Below are 22,051 nucleotides of genomic sequence, written 5' to 3' on the forward strand. Positions count from 1 at the left end.
TTTGCATTTCTATAGCATATATGACACGATTTCGAGAAACACTGCCCTTAAATACTTTATGTGATTGAGAAAAAAAAAAGCCATTCTGGAATGAAAATTTTGCTATGGCTAATCCATCTATAGATAATAGGAACATGGCCACTTCAGCTTTATACTTTTATACTAATATACATCAGTGGTGTTGGTGTTCATTCATTCATTTACTCAACAACTATTCATGAAGCACCTACCTATGCCTGGCGCTCTCCTAGGCACTGGAGACATATTGTGGAACGAAACAAGCCCCCTAGTCTTGTGGAGCTCAAATTTTAGTGCAAAAACAAAAACAAAAACTTACAACAAAAATGGACAATTTCAACCAGTGGCAAATGCTTTTAAAAAAAACAAAAGGAGAATAAAAGAATAACATCAATGAGGGGAAGAAGTCTCTTCTAGAGAACATGGTCAAGAAAGGCTTCTCTGAACCTGAATAAGCATTTTTCCAGAGACCTACAGATGGCCAACAGACACATGAAAAGGTGCTCAACATCACTCATTATCAAGGAAATGCAAATCAAAACTACAATAAGATATCACCTCACACCTGTCAGAATGGCTAAAATCAAAAAGACAAGAAATAACACGTGTTGATGAGGATGTGGAGAAAAAGGAACCCTCATTCACTGTTGGTAGGAATGTAAGTTGGTGCAGCCACTATGGAAAACAGTAGGGAGGTTCCTCAAAAATTAAGAACAGAAACATCATATGATCCAATAATTCCACTACTGGGTATTTACCCAAAGAAAACAAAAACACTAATTCAAAAAGATACATGCACCCCTATGTTTACTGAAGCATTATCTACAATACCCAACTTTGGAAGCAACTTAAGTGTCCATCAATAGATAAGTGGATAAAGAAGATGTAATACACACACACACACACACACACACACACACACACACACGCACACACACACACACACACTAGAATATTGCACAGCCATAAAAAAGGATGAGATCTTGCCATTGGTGATAACATGGATGGACCCAGAGGGTATTATGCTAAGTGAAATAAGTCAGACTGAGAAAGACAAATACTATATGATTCACTTATATGTGGAATCTTGAAAACAAATTAATGAACGAACAAAAAGCAGAATCAGACCTATAAATACAGAGAACAAACAATGTTTGCCAGAGGGAAAAGGGGATAAGTGGATGGGCAAAATGGGTGAAGGGGACTGGGAGATAGAGGCTTCCAGCATTGGGATGAGTAAGTCATGGGAATAGGGAATACAGTCGATGGTATTACAATGGCGTCGCATGGGGACAATGGGCGGCTACACTCGGGAATGTAGCATAATGTATAGAGATGTTGAATCACTACGTTGCACACCTGAAACTAATGTAACATGTATGTCAAGTGTACTCAAATAAAAAAAACAATTAAGAAAAGGGGGAAAAAAGAGAAAAAGAAAGGCCTCTCTGAGTTGACATTTCAAAATGATACAAGTGGGTCATGAGAAGATCTAGGGGACAAGCATTCCAGAAAGAATCCACAAGTGCGAGATGGACTTCAGCCTGTTAAAGAAGTAGCAGGAAGAGAGAGGGAGGAGGAAAGAGGCAGAGAAGTGGCTGGAGAAGCAGTCAGGGACCAAAACGCTAGAAAGCTACAACCATGGTAAGGAGTATGGCTTTCATTCTCCATATGATGGAAAGCCACGAGAGGAATTTGAGCAAACGTGAGTAGAGAAAAGGTCCTCCTGGCCACTGAAAGGAAGGCAGACCTAAGGGGAACAAGATGAAAAGAAACCAGTTAGGAAGCTATTACAATAATTCAGGCAACAGACGGCAGGGATTTGGATCGGGATAGTAATGGTGTTAACAGTGTGGTCAGACCCTAGACATGTTCCAAGGACTTACTGCCGGATGGCATGTGGGGCACGGTAGAAAGACAGGTTTGCTCCCTAGCAAGTGGACCTGCTTGGACAAAGTTCGAATGTTTTCACCACCGGCCATACCCTTTCACTGACTCTTCAGCCAGTAGGCCCTGCCCTCGTAAGTAAAGCCAGATCATGCCTGGTTTGCATCTCCAACTGGGTTAATGAGGTAGCCGTGTGCAGAACACTGCAGAAGGCCCCTCCTCGGACCGAGTCCTACCTTCTGTATGGTTGTCATATAACATTAACACCCAGACCCTGAGCAACACCATAGGGCAGCCGTGGTAAAATCAATGATCATTATTATTGCGTAACAGTGAACGTGGTGGGGAAAACAAGCAGAACTGTAGGCAGGGGATCTCAGGTCCAAAGCCACTTCTTTGCCATTCGGCCGGCTAGGTAGCCTCCAGCAGGCCCATTCGTCTCCCTGGGGCTCCGACAACAGTGACTCTTGTAGTCTCTACTCAAGGACTCGTAATTGCTCATTGGTATTTAAAGGGCCTGATGCAGCCACATCGGCCAAACACGGGAGACCCCAAATGGCTGCTTCCTTTCCCCATGCTCCCAAATATGGACATAGTACTTATCTCAGGCGTTGTTTGGATTAAATGAGATAATTTATGTGGAAGAACCACCTGTGGTGGATGCTCAGTAAATGTTGGCTTCCTTCCTCCTCACCTTCCCTCTAACTGCTTCCTGCGTTAGGAATGCCATCCCCACCGCTGCCCCAGCCCTGCCCCAGGGTCAGACTCACAGGACCCTCTGCCTCTAAAAGGATATGCTGAAGAAATCGCTGGCCTGGAGACAAGAGCCCCCAGGGCTAGAGCCTACCAATGCCACTAAACGAGCTGTATGACCTTGGGAGGGTCCCTTCAACGCTCAGGGTCTCCCTTTCTCCTTCTCTGTAAAGCAAACAGTGTTGGGTTAGAAGATCTTCAAGGTTCCGCCAGTCCTGGACGTCTATATTCCAGCCAGAAAGCATCACGAGTGACTCCCAGTCTAGGAGGCCTAGCATCCCTGGGCCCAAGACCACTCACACAATGCACAAACGCCCATTTCTTCTTAACAGCTTGACAGACATTTGATTCAAATGCTGCATCTCAAGCTCTGGAAAATGTTATCAGCACAGGCCCCACCTCCCAAGTGACACACTCAGCACAGAGAAGAAGCGAGCTGGTACCAAGCTCTGTTTGAGGCCCAGCCCAGCGGTGCCCTGTTGGTGACCTCCTTGGCATGCAGCTGTCCAGTTCTGCTACTCCTCCTCCTCCTCCAGCTCACGTCTGGTGGGTACGGACAGCAGGCAATGGTCCTCACGGTCCCCACCCCCTCCCCTCCCCACCCTGTCTTGGTAGGAAGGCAAATTACTCCCACCGTTTTGGAAAACAACTCAGCAAAACCTATTACAATTTAGATGTAAAACATTCATGTCCTTTGACCCAGCAGCTTCGGTTCAAGAAATTGAACCTGCAGAAACACTTGAACAAAGGTGCAGACAATGAACAAGGAGACTCCCTGACGCTTTATTTGTAGTAGCAAATACATGGGAATGATCCCAAAGTCCGCCAGCAGGGAATCCATTAAGTAAATTCTGCTACATCCATATAACAGTATGCCTTCTGGCAAGAATTATATCTCTTAGGATAAATAATGGAAAGATATAAACTGACATAAAACATGCTTCGAGGGGCGCCTGGGTGGCTCAGTCGGTTAAGCGTCTTGACTTCGGCTCATGTCACGATCTCACAGTTCACGAGTTCGAGCGCCGGGTCGGTCTCTGTGCCGACAGCTCAGAGCCTGGAGCCTGCTTCGGATTCTACGCCTCCCTCTCTCTCTGCCCCTGCACAGCTTGTACTGTCTCTCTCTCAAAACAGGTTTTAAATTTTTTTTAAAAGAAATAACAATAAGAATAAATAACTGCATATGGTGACACACATGGGGGAAAAAAACTGGAGTAACTATTAACAGTGGGTATCTTTAAGGACAAGACTACAAAGGACTTGGTACTTTGCATTATCCTACTTCTGCACTGCTTCAACTTTTTTTTTTTTTTTTTACAAGCGGAATTACTTTTATAAGCTAAAAAAAAAAAAAATTAGAGCTAATTCTGAATGTCCTCAGTCCTGTCTCATTTTGTACACTGGCATTCACCTACATGTAGGCTCCCCAGAGCATGCCAGGCTTCCGACAAGCCGGGACATCTGCAGCATCAGCACCCGTTAGCCTCTTTGAATCTGAAATCCAGCGGGAACTCAGGAATAGACTTTGGCCCACTCCCTTCAGGAACCGCCCGGGAGAGAGCAGGGTATGGTCTGTTCTCAATATGTAGCAGTCCCAGATCGCTCATCAGTCTCAATATGTAGCCACGTTCCCCTCATCTCAGAGAGGTGGTCACACCCGCCCTCCCGCAGCTCCAGCAGAGGTTTAACCTGGAGGAGCTTACCTCGTGTAGTGGCTAAAGCAAGGGTTTGAAACCACGGGTGGATCTCACAGGCCCGGGGTTTCTCGACCCAGGAATCCCATTTAGCACAGAGATTTAGGTTAACTACGGGGACTTTTTTTTTTTTTTTAATTTTTTTTTTTCAACGTTTTTTATTTATTTTTGGGACAGAGAGAGACAGAGCATGAACGGGGGAGGGGCAGAGAGAGAGGGAGACACAGAATCGGAAACAGGCTCCAGGCTCCGAGCCATCAGCCCAGAGCCTGACGCGGGGCTCGAACTCACAGACCGCGAGATCATGACCTGGCTGAAGTCGGACGCTTAACCGACTGCGCCACCCAGGCGCCCCATAACTACGGGGACTTCTTAAAGTGGCTACTGAATGTGCCTTTTGCCAAACCTCTGGAGCTCTCTTCTGGTGCGAAATTTTTCAAGCCTGTTTTTAACTGTAGATCTCCCCCTTCCCTGCCCCCCACCCCCCACAAAGAAATCTTTACATGGAGTTCCATGATATGAATTAGTTAAAGGAAAAGCTTCTCCAGTTGAAGGTGAGGAGGGGCAGGTGTGAACCAAAGTCTCTCCCTCCATCTCCTTCCATTTTGCAGCCCCTGAGACACCAAGAGCCCGACCAGGTTCAGGGGGAAGATGGCTTGTGCAAAGTCACCCAGCAAACGGATGAAAAAGCTTGCACAGCTGGGAATCGAATATAGGTTTCTCAGTTTCCGACCCGCAGATCTTTTCACACTGACTTTTTTTTTTTTTTTCTGCATGAAAGGAGGTGTTTTTTGTAAGCTTAAAAAAAGAAATAGCACAAGTTTAGGTAGAGGCATAGGAACACACATGAGAATTATTATATATACATGGAGGAAAATCTGAATCGAGCACACCACCTGGGGGCACTGGGGCGGATCAGTCGGTTAAGCGTCTGACTCTTGATTTCTGCTCAGGTCATGATCTCACACAGTTCATGAATCCGAGCCCTGCATTGGGGCTGTGTGCTGACCCTGCAGAGCCTGCCTGAGATTCTCTCTCTCCCTCTCTCTCTCTCTCTCGCCCTCTCTCTCTCCCTTCCCCCAGTTGTGATCGAGCACGCGTGCTCTATCTCAAAATAAATAAACATTAAAAAAAATAGAACACACCATCTATTTAATATTGAACGTTATGGGAGAACAGAATTAAAGGGAAACTAGCCATTTTACTCTCCAATGTTTGACTTTCTTAAAATGAGCACATATCACCTCATTCTCTCCTTGAATGTCTGAATGTCTTCACCAATTGAGCTAAGAAATGCTGGGTGGGGGGGGCGGGGAAGGAGACTAGTCTTTTTGTGGGAATATGACTAAAAACCAGAAGGAAGACTTATTATTTTCAGATATGCTATCAAAAATTTTAATTAAACATTTTTAAAAAATTTTTAAATTTTTTTTTAATTTATTTTTAAGAAAGAAAAAGTGTGAATGGGGGAGGGGCAGAGAGAGAGAGAGGGAGACACAGAATCCGAAGCAGGCTCCAGGCTGTGAGCTGCCAGCACAGAGCCCAACGCAGGGCTCCAACCCACGAACCACAAGATCATGACCTGAGGTGAAGACCAACGCTTAACCAATTGAGCCACTCAGGTGCCCCCCACCCCCGCAAAAAAATTTTAAAAGGTAGAATAGCTCCAGGTTTACTTAACAAGGATTGTGATGTACCATATTTGGCCACAAAATACGCATTCCTTTCCAGACTAATAATAAAAGTGCTGGTTGCTGCAAAGTCCTCTCCAATATCCTGAAGAGATCACTACTTAGCACTGGGGAAATCAAATGGGTTATACATGGCTCAAAGGCATTGATCCCGTTAGAAAATTTAGAAATGGAAAGTTGCATCTGGGTTTCATTCACATGGTCCCCTGCTTTCTTTTCTTTTTTAATTTTTTTAATGTTTTTATTTATTTTTGAGACAGAGACGGAGTCCGACGCAGTCTCCAGGCTCTGAGCTGTCAGCACAGAGCCTGATGCAGGGCTCGAACTCATGGACTGTGAGATCATGACCCGAGCTGAAGTCGGACGCTTAACAGACTGAGCCACCCAGGAACCCCATCAGGGTAACCGCCTCAGCACCTGAGGAAGATGAAGTAGACCTAGATAACCCCTGGGCTTTCTGGGGTTCTCCACAACATGGATGAATCTCAGATGTGTCACGCTATGTGAAAGAAGGCAGACTTAATGGGCTATGACTTCATTTATATGACGTTCCATTAAAGGTAGGACTGTAAGGACGGGAAACAGATCAGAGGTTGCCAGGAACTAAAGGTGGGGATAGGGTACTGATGACAAAGGAGTTCAAGGGAACCTTTTGGGATGATGGAAATATTCTGTATCTTGATCATGGTGATGGATACTTGATTAAACGTGTGTCACAATTCAAAAAACCATATACCTAAAAAGGATGGATTTTATTGCATGTAAATTACCCTTCAGTAAACCTCACTTTAAAAAGAGTGTTCCTGGAGGGGCATCTGGGTGGCTCAGTCAGTTAAGTGTCTGACTCTTAATATTGGCTCAGGTTACCATCCCAAGGTTATGGGATGGAGCCCCCAGCCAAGCCCCACATTGGGCTCTGTACTGAGCGTGGAGCTTGCTTAAGACTCTCTCTCTCTCTCTCTCTCTCTCTCTCTCTGCCCCTTCCCTACCTCCTGCCCCCCCTCCTGCTTGTATGTGCACACTCTCTCTCTAAAAAATAAATAAATAATAAAAAGAGTGTTCCCGGAGACACTATGTACATGGGGGAAAAAGGCAGATTTTACACATTTCTTTTGCTGGATAGTTTCACGTTGCAATAAACAGCAGCAGCTTACACAGGAATAGACAGTATCATTCTCCCACTCCCACCTGCATTGGCACTCAGGAACCGAGTTCCTTCAAACACAATGATCTTCCCATCTAGGAACGGGCAGAGCTCAGGGGCAAGGAGGCGAGGCGATGGGGTGAAGTAGCAGGCCAGCTCTGTGGGCAGCAGAGGGGGCTGGCTCAGGCCAAGTGGTTTATCCCTGAAGCTGCTCAGTCACTCCCCCAGTTAATTATCTGTCTGCTGATTCATGAGTTGTGGTTCCTGTGGGCATGCTTCTTGGCTATTTCTGCCAACAGAGGCAGAAGGATTCGCAGGGCTGGGAGGGGATGATAACCAGAGATCCTGAGTGTGGTGGGGAGTTACAGAGGAAGAATTTCTATTAGGAAATTCCAGAGTCATATCCATTTTCCCCCTTCTCACTGTCGCCTCCTTACCCCATCTTATGCTGTCCCCAGGAGATCTCTACCACTCACACGGTTTTGAGGGAGGTAAAGGAGAAAGCTTCCCTCCTGAGTGTCTCCTCCCAGGAGAGAGGGGAAAAAAGCAGACAATCCACAGAGGGTCCCCTGAGAACAGAGGTCTAAGGCACCATAGTGCAGAGATCCAAATGCCCAAAGAATTCATGGTCTCAGCTGTATTCTAAAAATCTCCAGAATGCCCAGATGGAACACTGGAGGCTCCTCTGTGAATCAGTGCAGATATTCAAATACTGGGTTTCTTGCAATGAGGCACATCACCTCCAGATGCCTTTTGCTAGCCTTCCCTAGGTATTTATTTTGGCTGCCAGGGTGCCAGTCACTGGGCCTACAGCACTGAACAAAACAGACATGTCCTTCTCCTCACAGCACCTGAAATCTTGTGAATGTCTTTCACTTTCCTCTTTTCCCAGAGACAGAACTTAAGGTTTTCTAGTATATAAAGCAAATGATGGGCCTCTTTTCTCCTTGGTCTCTTCTGTGGCTTCTTGCTGGGTGAGAGTGGCTGAGATATGCCACACCACCAATGGCGGAATGTCACAAGGGTATGGAATAAGGGACTCCATTGGTCTCACTCTGGGAGCCTGGGTTGCATGCCTGCATGAAGCAGTAATAGTTCTTGTCTCCAACACATGGTAGGTACCATGGATAGGAATAATGGCAATAGTAAACACCATTTGGGGTGCCTGAGTGGCTCAGTCGGTTGCACGTTTGACCCTTGATTCGGCTCAGGTCATAATCCCAGGGTCATGGGATCGAGCCCCACATCCAGACCCGTGTAGGGCTCTGTGCTGATTCTCTCTCTCCCTCTGCCCGATCCCCTACTCACATTCTCTCTCTCTAAAATAATAACTGATAATAATAATAAAATAGTAAATGCCATTTGTTGAATGCTTATTTTGTGCCTTTATCTCATTTAATTGGCATAATCATCGAAGTACTGTTTTCTCCACTTTACAGATGAGGAAACTGAGATTCCCAAGAGATGAAGTAACTTGCCCAAGGTCACACAGCCAATAAGAGGCAAAATCAAGAATTAAACACGCATCTGGCTGGTTTTAAACCATAGCTGTCCCTTTCCCCAGCCAACAAGCCTTCCTGCCATGTCTCTCCAGGCCCTGAAGGTTCCTGCAGAAGCTTCATCTGGAGAGTTTCCAGGATATAAACTCAGAAGAAGAAATTAGCACTTCAGCTCAGAACTAATCAACTTAGATGGTGACAGCAAACAAAACTAGTTATCCCTCAGGTCTCAGGTTAGAATAAAGACTTAAACTCGGGAAGCCACAAAACCCAATACCTCTTGGGTGAAGCCAGAAAGATCATCTTTGCATGTAAATTCCAAATTTCAATTCTACCCTCAAACGACCTCGCTTCTCCCCATACCAGACTCTCCTATTCTGGGACAGCCTCTCTGTGCCACCACCCAGCTCTTTCTGTGTGTCCCTTCAACACTGTGTGGACCAACAACCCTCTTCCGCTCTCATCCTAACCTCCTGCTTCCCCAGGAATCTGACAACACCTGCAACCCAGCAGCGGGGGATTCAACCCTGGGGTAGGGGATTTAAACGTAATTGAAATTGCTTTTACCAGGAGTCTATTATTTTGGAGGTCTGACTCTAGAGAGCAAGCTCTTAAATACTTCTCCACCCTGGCTCTCAGAAGGAGTCTGGGGCTGGCTCAGCACAACCCATCACAACAGCTGGAATGATCCCAATCAACGACGAATCTGTGAACAGATCTCCCAAAGGATATTTAATGCAAACTTAAGTATGTCAATGTGGTGGTATCCTATATGGATCATTACAACTCTGTAAACCAGATCTACAAAAAAGACCAGGAGGGAGGGGTGGAGGAAGAGACACCAAAATGACAGGTACACTCCTCATCTTCACTAATACTGGCACCTGCACGATGCTAGGCTCTACCTTAGGTTACTTTATTTCCTTCTAAGACTATAAGAATATAATGATTAGACTCAGAAATCATTCAGAAATTCAGAAAGCTGTAGACGTAAAAAGAAAATGTTTTAAGTTCACGGAAGCAGGCAGCCCCACTGCCCTCGTCGACACCAGGCAGCATCTGAACCCCGGCTCTAACACCTCCCAGGACACAAGGCTGGAGATGCGTATTTCTGTCCTATGGTCACCAGGCTGCTCACTGTAGGCTGAAGACATCAGTTGACATGTTTGAGCATCTATCGCATGGGAAGCTTCGGTAAAAACAGCTTAGTCCCCTATAAATGATCTGTAACTCCCCCATCATATCATTCATACAGATTGTGGGGATGGTTTCCTGGGTGTACATTTATCTACAAACTCATCAAGTCATATACATTAAATATATACAGCTTTTTGTATGTCAACCATACACTAAAGTGTTTTTTTTAATATTGTTGCCTTGTCCTGTATAATCTTTTATACACACACACACACACACACACACACACACACACACACAAGATCTTGAAGGCAGTCATCAAAGTATTTCTGAAGAGCTATCTTTGATATGGACTTATCTCTTTTAAATACCTCCTGCAGGATTTAAATGGTCTTACAAGGAGTACTACTGGTTTCATTAAGAGTACATATATGTACACATGGGTGTCCTCTGCAGAGGAACGCCCTAGCGGACCAGGAGCCAGAGTTCTCCCTGGCAAGGTCACTAGGGCTCCGGAAGGACCACGGGCAGCATCCCTAGACTGTAATCTCTGCCCCTCCACCCGCTCCCCAGGCCCAATGAGGCCGAATCGAATGCTAACCGCCTTGGCATGGTGTGTGCAACAGCAGGAGAGACAAAGCCAGGGATCGAAGCCAGTAACAGGGACCCGTGGTGTGGCTCCTCGCATATACTGGAGGGCGATCCCGGAAGCGGAGGCACTGCTGTAACCCAGGACCCAGGAGGAGGGTGGGAGCCAGAGCCCTCACCCTCCTCCGAACCGCTCCTGCCGGGAGCCACCAAGGAAAAAGAAGAAAAGAAAACTTGGGAGAAAGTGTAACCCAAGGAGAGAGAGGAATGTGCAGGAGCGGGCACACCCGCGCGCGCACACACTCTCATCCCGAGCAGCTACAACCACATCCCTCGACAGCGCGCGGGAACAGCCCCGGGAAGCCGCAGCTCGCCGCGCCCACCCGAGCCAGCCGGCCTCCGCACGCCCCAGACCACCTGCGATGCGCGCCGCCCCGAAGGTGCGCCCGCCACCCCCCGCGCGCGCGCCGAGGCTGCCGGGGGCAGGCGCCCGACTCCCCTAAGGGCTCCGGCGTCCTGGAGGACCCGCCCCTAGGTGGCCTCTGAGCCCTGCTACCGCGGGGTCGGGAAGCTCCCCGGCTGCGGGCTCCGGCGGCCCAGCCTGGCCCCGCGCACTCGGAGCGCAGACGCGTGGGGGCGGCCCGCGGGTTTCCCGGCTCCGAGTCCGCAGACACCGCGGCGGCAGGATGCGCGGCGCGGATCTCCGGGGAGCCGCGTCCCCGCAGCGCGGGAGCCTCACCCACCTCCGACACCGACGCCCGCCAGCGCCCCCAGCACCAGCACGGCGGCCCAGAGCGGCCGCGCTCCCATCTCGTCCGCCGCCGCGCCCGCCCCACAGCGAGTAGCGGCGCCCGCGGCCACTTTTCCCGCAGCGGGAGGGGAGGGGAGGGGAGCGGACGCGGTGGGTGGGACAAACGGGGCGGGCCGCCGACTCGCGCTTCCTCCCCTCCCGCTCTTTTCTGGACCCTGCGCCGGCAAGGGGGTGGTGGGAAACCTCGGCTCCTCTCCCCCTGCCTGGCCGGGACCCGCCTCGAGAGGCGAGGCTGGGACCGGAGCGGGGTCGTGGGCACGTTCTCCGCAGACATCCTGGTCCCGGGGTCCGCGTCCGGATCCCGGGTATGCTTAGAAAAGCCAGGAGCCTGTGGCCCGTCTCCTGACCCAGTCTCACCTCCTGAGGGCTTTCTCTTTCACCTGAACTCCCAGGCACTTTCCCTCTGTACCTTGAGTTTCATTCATGCACACTTTAATTTGTGTATTTGACAACCTTTTGAATGTTTACTCTATGCCAAGCACCGGTCTAGTCCTTCGTTATTCACTGTTTTTCCCCCTTTGGGTTACTTTGGTTTTCCAGAAAGCCTCTTGACAAGACCGCATCTCAAGCTTGTGTAAGCAATGATGTCCATAAAGGGCCTCTCTCTACAAATACTTGGCTTGCGTATGGAAAGTGATCAACAACGTAGGGCCAATACACTTCCTGCAAACGCAAACTCACAGGCTTTGCAGCTTTATCGTATTTTCCTCCAAGGTTTCCTTCCCACTCTCTGCCTGCCCCCCCCGCCAATCCCTCCCCTGGGTCTCTGGGTCTTTCCCAAGACCAGAAATCAGCCGGCTCAGAGGGGCAAAACGCCGGCTCAGAGGGGCAAAACGCCGCGGATGTGAGCAGCAGACCGCCAGGGGCTGGGGCTGGTGCTCCTGACGCAATGGGTAGCTCTAATGACATAAAAACCAAACCTGATGCATCAAAGAGGATATGGAAGTCTCTCCAGCTCCTGGGCTCCCCTAAGGGCTTTCAACCTGCCCCTGGGCTTCCCTAAGCCCTCTCGAGACACGCAAGATACCTGAAACCTGGCCCTGACTCAGCTTTCCAGCCTCATCTCCCACCCTAAGCCCAGGAAATTAACTTGGCATTCTCAGACACTCCATGGCTTTCCATCTGACTGACCTTCCTAAATCTTCCACCTGGAAAATTACACTTCTCTTTCAAAATATCCCCGATGTAATCTCTTCCAGGTAGGCTTGTCTGGGCCCGTTCCTCCAGCCCCACCCTCTGCAGAGGTGGGCACTTCCTCCTCAGACCTCCTAAACATTAGGATACAGCAAAAGAGCAGCACCCATCAGCAGAAATGTCACTAGCAAGTTGAAGGGGACAGAGGAGGAGCCAGCCCACAAAGGGTAGCTGGGCTTCCTGACCCGGGGTTTGAGACACCAGCTGCACATGCCTCTCTCAGCTGGGGAAGAGTCTCTAAACCATGTTCACAGTGCTGTCCTTGCCCTGGCACAAAATCCAGATCACACGGCCTGGTCACATGTCTGCCCACGTATTTACTTATTTGCTCAATTCCCACAATTATAACCAATCTCCCAATCACCCAGGTGTCTCCTCAGCCTAGCTCTGTTGGCACCAGAGGTTCAATAAACCTGCTGTCCCACTCCCCAGCCCCTTCAGCCTGAAAAACTTCCTTTAACAAACCTTGCAGTGAAGGTCTCCTGGCAACAAATATGCTCAATATTCATTCGTTTCCTGCTCGTTTGCAATATTTCTTAGATCTACATTTCTATGTTGACAGCGGTAGGGGAGGTGGTTTTCTTGTACTTTAAAGATGTCGTTCCACTGTTTTCTGGCCTCCACTGTTTCTTATGAGCAGTCAGCCACCCCTAACATTGTGGTTCCCCTGTCTTTTCCCTCTGGTTTTGGTTTTTGTTTATTTGTTTTGAAATCATTTACAGAAAAATTACAAAATACTAAAGACTTCTCTCCAATCCTTCACCCGGTTTCCTCTAATGTCCACATCTTATTACCAAGTCCTAATTATCAGACGCAGGAAATTAACATAGACACAATAGTATTAACGAATCGAGATACAGTATTTGGATTTTGCCAATCTTCCCACTAAGGTCCTTTTTCCAGTCCAGGATCCAACGTGACATCTTCTCAGCCTATTTCTTTCCTCACCTTGACACTTTTGTGTCAATTGTTAGGCCAGTTATTTTACAGTATGTTTCCCAGTTTGGGATGGTCTGATGTTTTCTCATGATTGTATTGAGGGATTCTAGACAGAATACCACAGTAATGATGTACTCGTGGACACGTCATATCAGGTGGTACCTGATGACAGTATGTCTTGTTACTTACAATGTTAACCTCGGTCATTGGTTAACCTCGGTCAATGTTAACCACAATGTTAACCTCGGTCACATGGTTCAGGTGGTGTGTGCCAGACTTCTTCACCATAAAGTTACTGCTTTCCTTTTTGTAATTAATAAATGTTTTATGGAAAGACACTTCAATTCTATACAAATATGTTTTTGTTCATACTTTCAATAATTTTAGCACCTGTTAATGGTTCTTGACTGCTATCGGTCCCATGGTGTTTGATTAAGAGTGATCTCTACTTCCTTTTTTTCCTTTCACTGCTAGCAATTGGAGTTCCACAATAAGGAAGAGTTGCCCCTTTTCTCTTATTTTAAAATTTCAATTATTGGGACGCCTGGGTGCTTCAGTCAGTCAAACGACCGACTTCGGCTCAGGTCATGATCTCACAGTTTGTGAGTTCGAGCTCCGCATTGGGCTTTGTGCTGACAGCTCAGAGCCTAAAGCCTGCTTTGGATTCTGTGTCTCTGTCTCTCTCTGCCCCTCTCCCACTCATGCTCTCTCTCTCTCTCAAAAATAAAGATGTTAAAAACATTTTAATAAATAAAATAAAATTTCAGTTATTTACTTATATCAGTATGAATTCGTGGATATTTATTTTATTCCACAAGTCATAATGCAGGGCCATCATTATTTTGTTGCTCAAACTGTCTCAGGATGGTCTCCAGTTGCTTTTAAGTTTTCTCTTTATCTTTGCTTTTTTTACCAGCTTGACTATAAGGCGAATAGGTGTTGTTTTCTTGGTATTTATCCTGCTTTGGGCTGATGAGTCTTTTGAATATGTAAGTGGCTTATTTTTCACCAAATATAGGAACTTTCTTAAAAATATTTTTTTTATTTTGAGAGAGAGAGACACAGAGCGTGTGCATGGGGGAGAAGGGTGGAGGGAGAGGGAGAGAGAATCCTAAGCAGGCTCCACTCTGTCAGCGCAGAGCCCGATGCAGGGCTCAATCTCACCAACCATGAGGTCATGACCTGAGCCAAAATTGAGAGTCTGATGCTTAACCAACTGAGCCACCCAGGCACTCCAATCACCAAATATAGGAACTTTTAAGGTATTATTTCTTCAAATATTTTTTCTGCTCATTCTCTCTCCTTACCTTCTGAAATTCCAATTACACATATTTTAGATGTCATCTAAATATTTATAATTATTTATATAATTATAAATATTTAGATATTATCCCACAGACTACTGAGGCACTATTCTTTTTTTTTTAATCCCTTTTTTCTTTTTGTTTTTCAGATTAGACTATTGATCTCTCTTTAAGTCTCTCAATTCTATATTTTGCAGTCTCTAATATGCCGCTAAGCCTATCCAGGGAATTTTTCAGACATTGTGTTTTTAAGTTCGAATAATTTCCCTTCACTTCTCTTTCATAGTTTCAGTTTCTCTGCTGAGATTCACCATATCTTCAGTTATTATATCTATGTTTCCTTTTATGTCCTTAAGCATGTTTATAATCCTTTAAAAATGCCTGTCTGCTCATTCTGACTCCTCTCAGGGACTGTTCTACTTGATTGCTTTTTTTAAAAACTGTGGGTCCCAATTTCCTGCTTCTTCAAATATATAGTAATATTAGACTACATACTACACATTGTAGATGATTCATTTTAGAGTTTATGTGATCTTCCCTCGAAGAGCGTTGAGTGTCGTCCTATTAGGCATTTAAATTACTGGCAAATAATCTTGACGCAGTCAAGCTTGGTTTTATTCGTTTACAAGACTAGTCTTTTATATATATTTTTAATTTTGAGTCGTTTTTATTTTTGACTATAGAACACGGTCCTTACTCCTAAAGCGTGTAGACCTCCTGTATCATCTAGGGACCCAAGTTGTTCAGTGAGGTCTCTGCACTCCGACTGAGCTGAAACTCCAACGTCTCTAGGCGATGTGCAACTTCTGTTCAGCTCCCAGCTGCCTTCTGCTAAGACTTCCAGAACCTCACCGTGTACATGTGCTGCTTCTCCCTCATCCAAAGACCCCGGAGGACACCCATGCAGACTTCTGGGGGCGCCTCTCCAGTCAGCCACTTCCACTCTAAGAACCTTCCCCACAGATGACAGCCCCCTCAGCAGCCTCCAGCTCTAAGCTGTGCTCTTGGGTGAGACCGCCATGCACTTCTTAGGTTCACTTCCTCGCAATGCCATCCAGACAGTCCCCCCAAGCAGAAAGTGGGGCAGCCGTAGGGCTCACCGCACGTGTTTCCCTTCCCTCGGTGGTTTTAGTTCGGCGTCCAAAGCAGCTCCTCAAACATTTTGTCTAAATGTATTGTTTAACATGGGAGAGAGAGCCCCATACCACTTTGTCAGAGTCAGAAGCAGAAGTTCTGCGATTATGAGTTTTTTCACGCTCACCTCTCCATCGCTGCTGAACAATGAGCTCCTGGAGAGCGGGAACTGTAGTTCGTTATCTTTACATCGCCCAGTAGGACCTCAGCATGTAAGAGAATCTCTTCTATTTTTTTTTTCTTACTTTCTTAGCAACTAATTTTAACTACTAATTACTTTCTACTAATTTCTTAACTAATTTTCATAAAATATTGGGGCGCCTGGGGGGCTCAGTCGGTTAAGCGCCCGACTTCGGCTCAGGTCATGATCTTGTGGTCCATGAGTTCCAGCCCCGCGTCGAGCTCTGTGCTGACAGCTCAGAACCTGGAGCCTGTTTCGGATTCTGTGTCCCCCCCCCCCCCCACCTTCTCTCTCCACCCCTCCCCTCCTCGTGCTCTGTCTCTTAAAAATAAACAAATGTTAAAAATTTTAATTAAATAAATAAATAATGAAATAAAATATTAATTGAGCAACAATGGTGGACACAGAGCGTCCATTCTGCGGTCTTCTTGAGAGTCTGTGGATGGAGGGGAGGGGTGTTGAAGGCATGACATGTAGATCTTCTCCAAGACTTTTGCCCCTTTAAGAGGCAAAAATCATGTTATCTGGCCCCTTGCCTGACCATAGCTGAGCTGACACCAAACTAGGGATCCTTTACCTGTGCTCTCACCAGTTATCTGCCCCACTGGGGAAGCCCCACCCCTGTTCAGATCTTCATTGGAGGAACCAGGTTTTGGCCATTTCCTAGACCTCTTGCCTTAAAAGTCATGCTTGCCTTAAAAGTCATACTAGTTACGTGATCTTGAAAAAGTCCAAATCTTCTCTATAGTCATTTCCTGTATCTGTAAAAAATAACCCATCTGGTCCCTGCCCTTTTCCTCACCACCAATCCCACTCTAACTCTAACCCCCGCCCTTCAACACACACACATCGTTATGAGGTTCTATGAGACCATGGATGTGAAAGCCCTTTGGACTCTGAAAAGCACAGAGGAATATGTAATTATTATTGTTACTATTTGTGGAAAGACTGTAGATCTCTCAATGCAAATCCATTCCTGTAGTTAAGGAGACTAAGTGTGGAGTCGCAAATTGGCTCAGAATCTTCTCCTCCTACACATTTGGCAGAGGTCCTTCTGTCCATTGAGAAAAGGCTGACCTAGCTGTTCCTTTGGCCTGAAGGAAAATGGACTTTTTAGAGTCCAAAATGACTAAAACTGGTATAGCTTGGAATGTCTAGACTCCGGGGAGCTCTCTGAGAAAGTACTCCTAGATTTTATCAGGATAGTTGGGGAGAGAGGAGCTCAGCCTTGGCATTTTACATTCATTCCCTAGCACATATCAAGTACCTGCTATGTTCCAGGTCCTTCTCGAGATACAGTAGCAAAGAACACCAGGGGCCCGCCCTCCTGGGGCTTGAGCCCAGTTGGGCCCAAGACAATCAACTTCTGTCTTGGGGTGCATCCTCTCATGAACCAGGACTATCTCTGCTGAGAAAAAAAAAAGTGAGAGCCGAGGACTTTGCATCCCAGCTCAGCATACAAGGTACCACCTGGCCAAGACTCAAGGATTCAGGCTCTATGCCCATAGAAGGCATAGCGTAACTGCTTACACTCCATCTGAAACCAATTCAGGCCCTTTCCCCAACCAACCCTGAAGCCAGGGTAACACCATGTTCTGATAACAGAGCTGCTGCTTGGCTTCTGGCACCCAATTCCTGTTTTGTGTCTTTCTAAATCCCCAGTCATTGAGTCTCTGCTCCAGTGAATACAAGCTTGCAGCTGGGCTCCAGACACATGTCTTAGCCCTTTCAGGCTCTCCTTACTCCCCCTCTTTTTTTTTTTTTTTTAATTTTTTTTTTTAATGTTTATTTTATTTTTGAGACAGAGAGAAACAGAGCATGAACAGGGAAGGGTCAGAGAGAGAGGAAGACACAGAATCGGAAGCAGGCTCCAGGCTCTGAGCTCTCAGCACAGAGCCCGACGCGGGGCTTGAACTCACGGACTGCGAGATCATGACCTGAGCCGAAGTCGGTCGCTCAACCGACTGAGCCACTCAGGCGCCCCTCCTTACTCCCCCTCTTAAGAGAGAGTAATGTCAGGATTGAACTCACCATAGTCCGGTGGCCAGGATTCAAAAACTAGCTCTGCCATTTGTTAGTAACCTGGGGCAAGTTACTTAACTTCACTCGGCCTCAGTTTCCTCATCTTCAAGATGGGAGTTAGATGGGAAAAAAATTAACGTAAGACAGCACAGTCACTGGCATGTAGTAAGTAGTCAATAAATGTGAGTTAGCTTTTCCACCTTAGGATCAACTCATCTCTGCTGGATTCCTAGTCAAAATCCCCAGATTCTGCCTAGAAGTCAAGACACCCATCTGCTTCTTCATTGCTCCTATCGCTAGACCCCTGGGCAATGTTGGCCCAGTTAAGGTGAGAGGACATTATAGGCTATGGGTGAGGCTGTTGCTGGTCAAACTGAGCATCCTCTGACAGCTCCTAGGTCAGATTCCCTGCCCCTGTACCGATCCATGGGTGATCTTTGGCACATATACAATAGTACATTGCATATATACCCTCCTCTTTTTGTATACCTCCTTCTTTACAAATATTGATCATCTTCCTTAATCCTCATAATAACCGCATAATAACTTTTAACAGAGGCAGAAAGTAAGGCTTGGAGGGATAAAGAGGCAATTAGTAGCAGTAGTAGTCAAGGCACCCGGGTGGAAGGTAGTAAAGCTAGAACGAAGAACAGGTTGATCTGGGGTGCCTGGGTGGCTCAGTCGGTGGAGCATCTGACTTTGGCTCAGGTCATGATCTCACAGTTTGTGAGTTTGAGCCCCGCACTGGGCTCTGTGCTGACAGCTCAGAGCCTGGAGCCTGCTTTGAATCCTGTATCTCTCTCTCTTTCTGCCCCTCTCCCACTCATGCTCTGTCCTCTCTCTCTCTCTTTCTCTCTCTCTCTCTCTCTCTCAAAAATAAATGAACATTACAAAAAAAAAAAAAAAACCGGTTGACCTGATTCTACAACCCATTGTCTCCCTCACACTAAGTGTGGGTACAGGATGGCAGACACCCCCAAATGTTTCAGGTGGGCATTGCCATGTTAATGGGAGAAATTCCTATTGGAATACAACATTCTCGCGCTGCCCACTTCTGAGATAAAACTGGGAAGTCTACAAAGAAACAGTTACCCGTAGGGTCTCTGCAGTCCAGGTCAAGCCCAGGAAGTCTACGCAAGGGAATTATGGCCCATGGAGGCACCCAAGGCCTTTTTCCACCAGAAAAGCCTTCTCCCTACCCTCCCACCCCCTAGGACTGCTCTATTTCCAGGTCCTGACCACTTCCTGTCTTGACAATTATAAGAAGTTCTCAGCCATGCCCGGCTGACTTCTGAGATACGGCAGCCACACCGGAAAAACCTGGGCACTAGACCAAGGTCTGGGCCGAACAGAGGGCCCCTGGGATTCAGCTTTTCCCTGAAAGGATGACAAAGAGTGGGATGATGGTGAGCTGGGAGTGTGATCAGCAGTATGGCTCACTTCCCCATGGCTCTTGTTGTTTCCAACCCAGTAAGACCTGCGGTCCTAGGCCCTGACCTGGAAGCCACGAGGCCTGAGGAACTGAGGAAGGTGTGGAAGGGGAGAGTCATGCCTCCTTCACCCTCACCAGGACCCCTGGCAGGAGGACACCACCACTTCTCTGGCCCTCCCTCCCCCCACTCTCCTCTCCACCCCTCTTGCTCCATTCTCCTCCCCTCAGGGGCTCACACTTGTGACCACCCCAAGGGCCTTATTCCCCATCCCTCGCTAGTTTCTCCCAACCACCTTTCATCTGTCCTCCTGATCCTGTTTCTTTGGTCCTTCCCTAGGAGCTTGCACCCTCACCCCCAACCCTTAAATGCTCAGCGGAACTTGTACGTGATCAAATCTTCAACTGAAACCATCCTACTTTAATGAATGCCCTGTTCTTTCTGGAGCTTTCCTTTGCCCGGATCACAAAATGTGATGTTTCCTCTTGCCTCAGAACTGTTACTGGGCAATCCACTGAATAAGGCAAGATGACAGAGTGGTAACAACTTCATAGCCAACATTTATTAAGGGTTTATTTTGTTGTTGTTTTTCAAAGCTTATTTATTTTTGAGACAGAGAGAGACAGAGCACGAGCAGGGGTGGAGCAGAGAGAGAGGGAGACATAGAATCCAAAGGAGGTTCCAGGCTCCAAGCTGTCAGCACAGAGCCCGACGTAGCGCTCGAACCCACGAATCGTGAGACCATGACCTGAGCCGAAGTCGGACGCTTAACCAGCTGAGCCACCCGGGCGCCCCAATTGAGGGCAATTTTATTATGTCACAGCCACTGTGCTAAATGCTTCATACATGTTACCTTGTAAAATCTTCACAGAACCCCTCAGCGAGATGAGTATTGTTTTTATCCCCATTTCTCAGATGAGGACAATAAAGTACAGAAAGGAACAGTCCACTCGCCCAAGCTCATTCATTGATAAACCATAGTCCTCAGCGTCAAACCCTGGCATTCCAACTCCCAAGCCCAAACATTCAATTAACAAGCTACACCCAGGACCCTTCAATGCCTACGCCCGCCAAAAGTGGTTGATAATGGACATTTGGGACACTCTGGCAGGGACCATGGGTGCCCTTTGAGGCAAGAGGACAGAACTTTCAAAGTCCCTCAAAAACTAATTGGAGTGTGGCAACACATGGAGGACAAGCACATGACAAACTCGCCGAAGATTCAAGAAACGAGCTACGCGGGCTCTAAGCCGTAAGTCCCAGCCCTATCTATCTGCAGCAATTTTTAATTGTATTTCTTATCGAGATAGAAAAAAAAAAAAGGCAAATAAATGCTGGAGTGATTGTGTATCAGGACTACTCCTAACAAGTCCAAACCTGCAGGAAAAAAGAAATTTAGTAACCTATCCACCCAAGCAGCAGATCTTATCACACCAGTGACTCACTGCCTCTCCGACTCTGCCCTGGAATACTCTCTTCCTGTCCCATCTCCCCCACCCAGCAACCCTCAAATTCAGCTCAACCAGACGCCTCAGATGCTACAAAAAAAGGGACAGGGTCACCGGGAAGGTGTCCCCTCCTCTCACTTTCTCAACTGGAGCCCAGAGTAGCATTCCCCGGTTCCTTTGAGGTCTGCTCCCTGGGAAGGGTCTCTGGTCACTTCCTTATTCCAAATCACCTTGGTATTTTGGAGTTTGTAGCCTTGGTTTGTTTGTTTGTTTGTTTGTTTGTTTGTTTTAACCTGCTGGCAGGTTTGTATATGCAAAGCTGTGGGGTGAAGGACTCAGGGGTGGGGAAGGGGGATCCAAGGAAGGCAAGGAGACTATAGCTAGAAACTCAACCCAGGCTTAGGCAGTAAACGGATGCGGGTCTGATTCCTGAAGTTTCTGCTCGCTCTCTAAGTGCTCTTGTGATACTTAGTCTCTATCAGCCTCAGTTTCCTCATTTGTAGAATGGGGATAATCATGCCTGCCCCAGGAAGAGCACTGGAAAGAAGAAATGGGGCACCTGGGTGGCTCAGTCGGTTAAGCGTCTGACTCTTGATTTTGGCTCAGGTCAGGAGCTCATGGTTTGCGAGATCGAGCCCTGCCTCAGGGTCTGTGCAGACAGCACAGAGCCTCCTTGGGATTCTCTCTCTCTCTCTTTCTCTCTCTCTCTCTCTGTCTGACAGCTCACAGCCTGGAGCCTGCTTCAGATTCTGTGTCTCTGTCTCTCTCTGCCCCTCCTCCACGTGCACTCTGTCTCTCTCTCTCTCTCTCTCTCTCTCAAAAATAATTAAACTTTTTTAAAAAAAATCTTAATTAAAAAAAAAAAACCAGTAAATGAACATTGCATGGAAAGCACAGAAGAGAATTAGCACAGGATAGGTATGCAGTAAAGGCAATTGTATTCTAATGAACATTATTTCTTCTCCATTTGTTTGCAAGGTATTTTTATTATTTTGGTATATTTATTACTTTTATCATTATTTTATTATTCCCAAAAGAATAGTAGCTCTTGAGTGCACTTGCCATGGTGAGCACTGGGTGATATATGGAATTGTTGAATCAGTATCTTGTACACCTGAAACCAATATAACACCATATGATAACTATACTGGAATTAATTTTTTTTTTTTTAAAGAAG

General features: G+C 46.9%; 2 protein-coding genes across 2 annotated transcripts in view; both read right to left on the reverse strand.

The window, feature by feature from the left end:
- The window catches only part of LOC144615269 (integrin beta-3-like), a 30,622-nt gene extending 19,206 nt beyond the window's left edge, over nucleotides 1–11,416 (reverse strand). Inside the window, exon 1 of the mRNA XM_078442176.2 lies at nucleotides 11,155–11,416. Coding sequence (XP_078298302.2) covers nucleotides 11,155–11,221 — 67 coding nt within the window. The 5' untranslated portion in view covers nucleotides 11,222–11,416. The remainder of the gene's footprint in view (nucleotides 1–11,154) is intronic.
- Nucleotides 1–22,051, reverse strand: part of LOC144615267 (leucine-rich repeat-containing protein 37A2-like) — a 344,316-nt gene that overhangs the window by 61,888 nt on the left and 260,377 nt on the right. The gene's annotated exons all lie outside the window — the stretch shown is intronic.

This window comes from Panthera onca (assembly GCF_046562875.1).
Source record: "Panthera onca isolate mPanOnc1 chromosome E1 unlocalized genomic scaffold, mPanOnc1 haplotype 2 h2.Chr16_ul_1, whole genome shotgun sequence".
Taxonomy (NCBI): Eukaryota; Metazoa; Chordata; class Mammalia; order Carnivora; family Felidae; genus Panthera; species Panthera onca.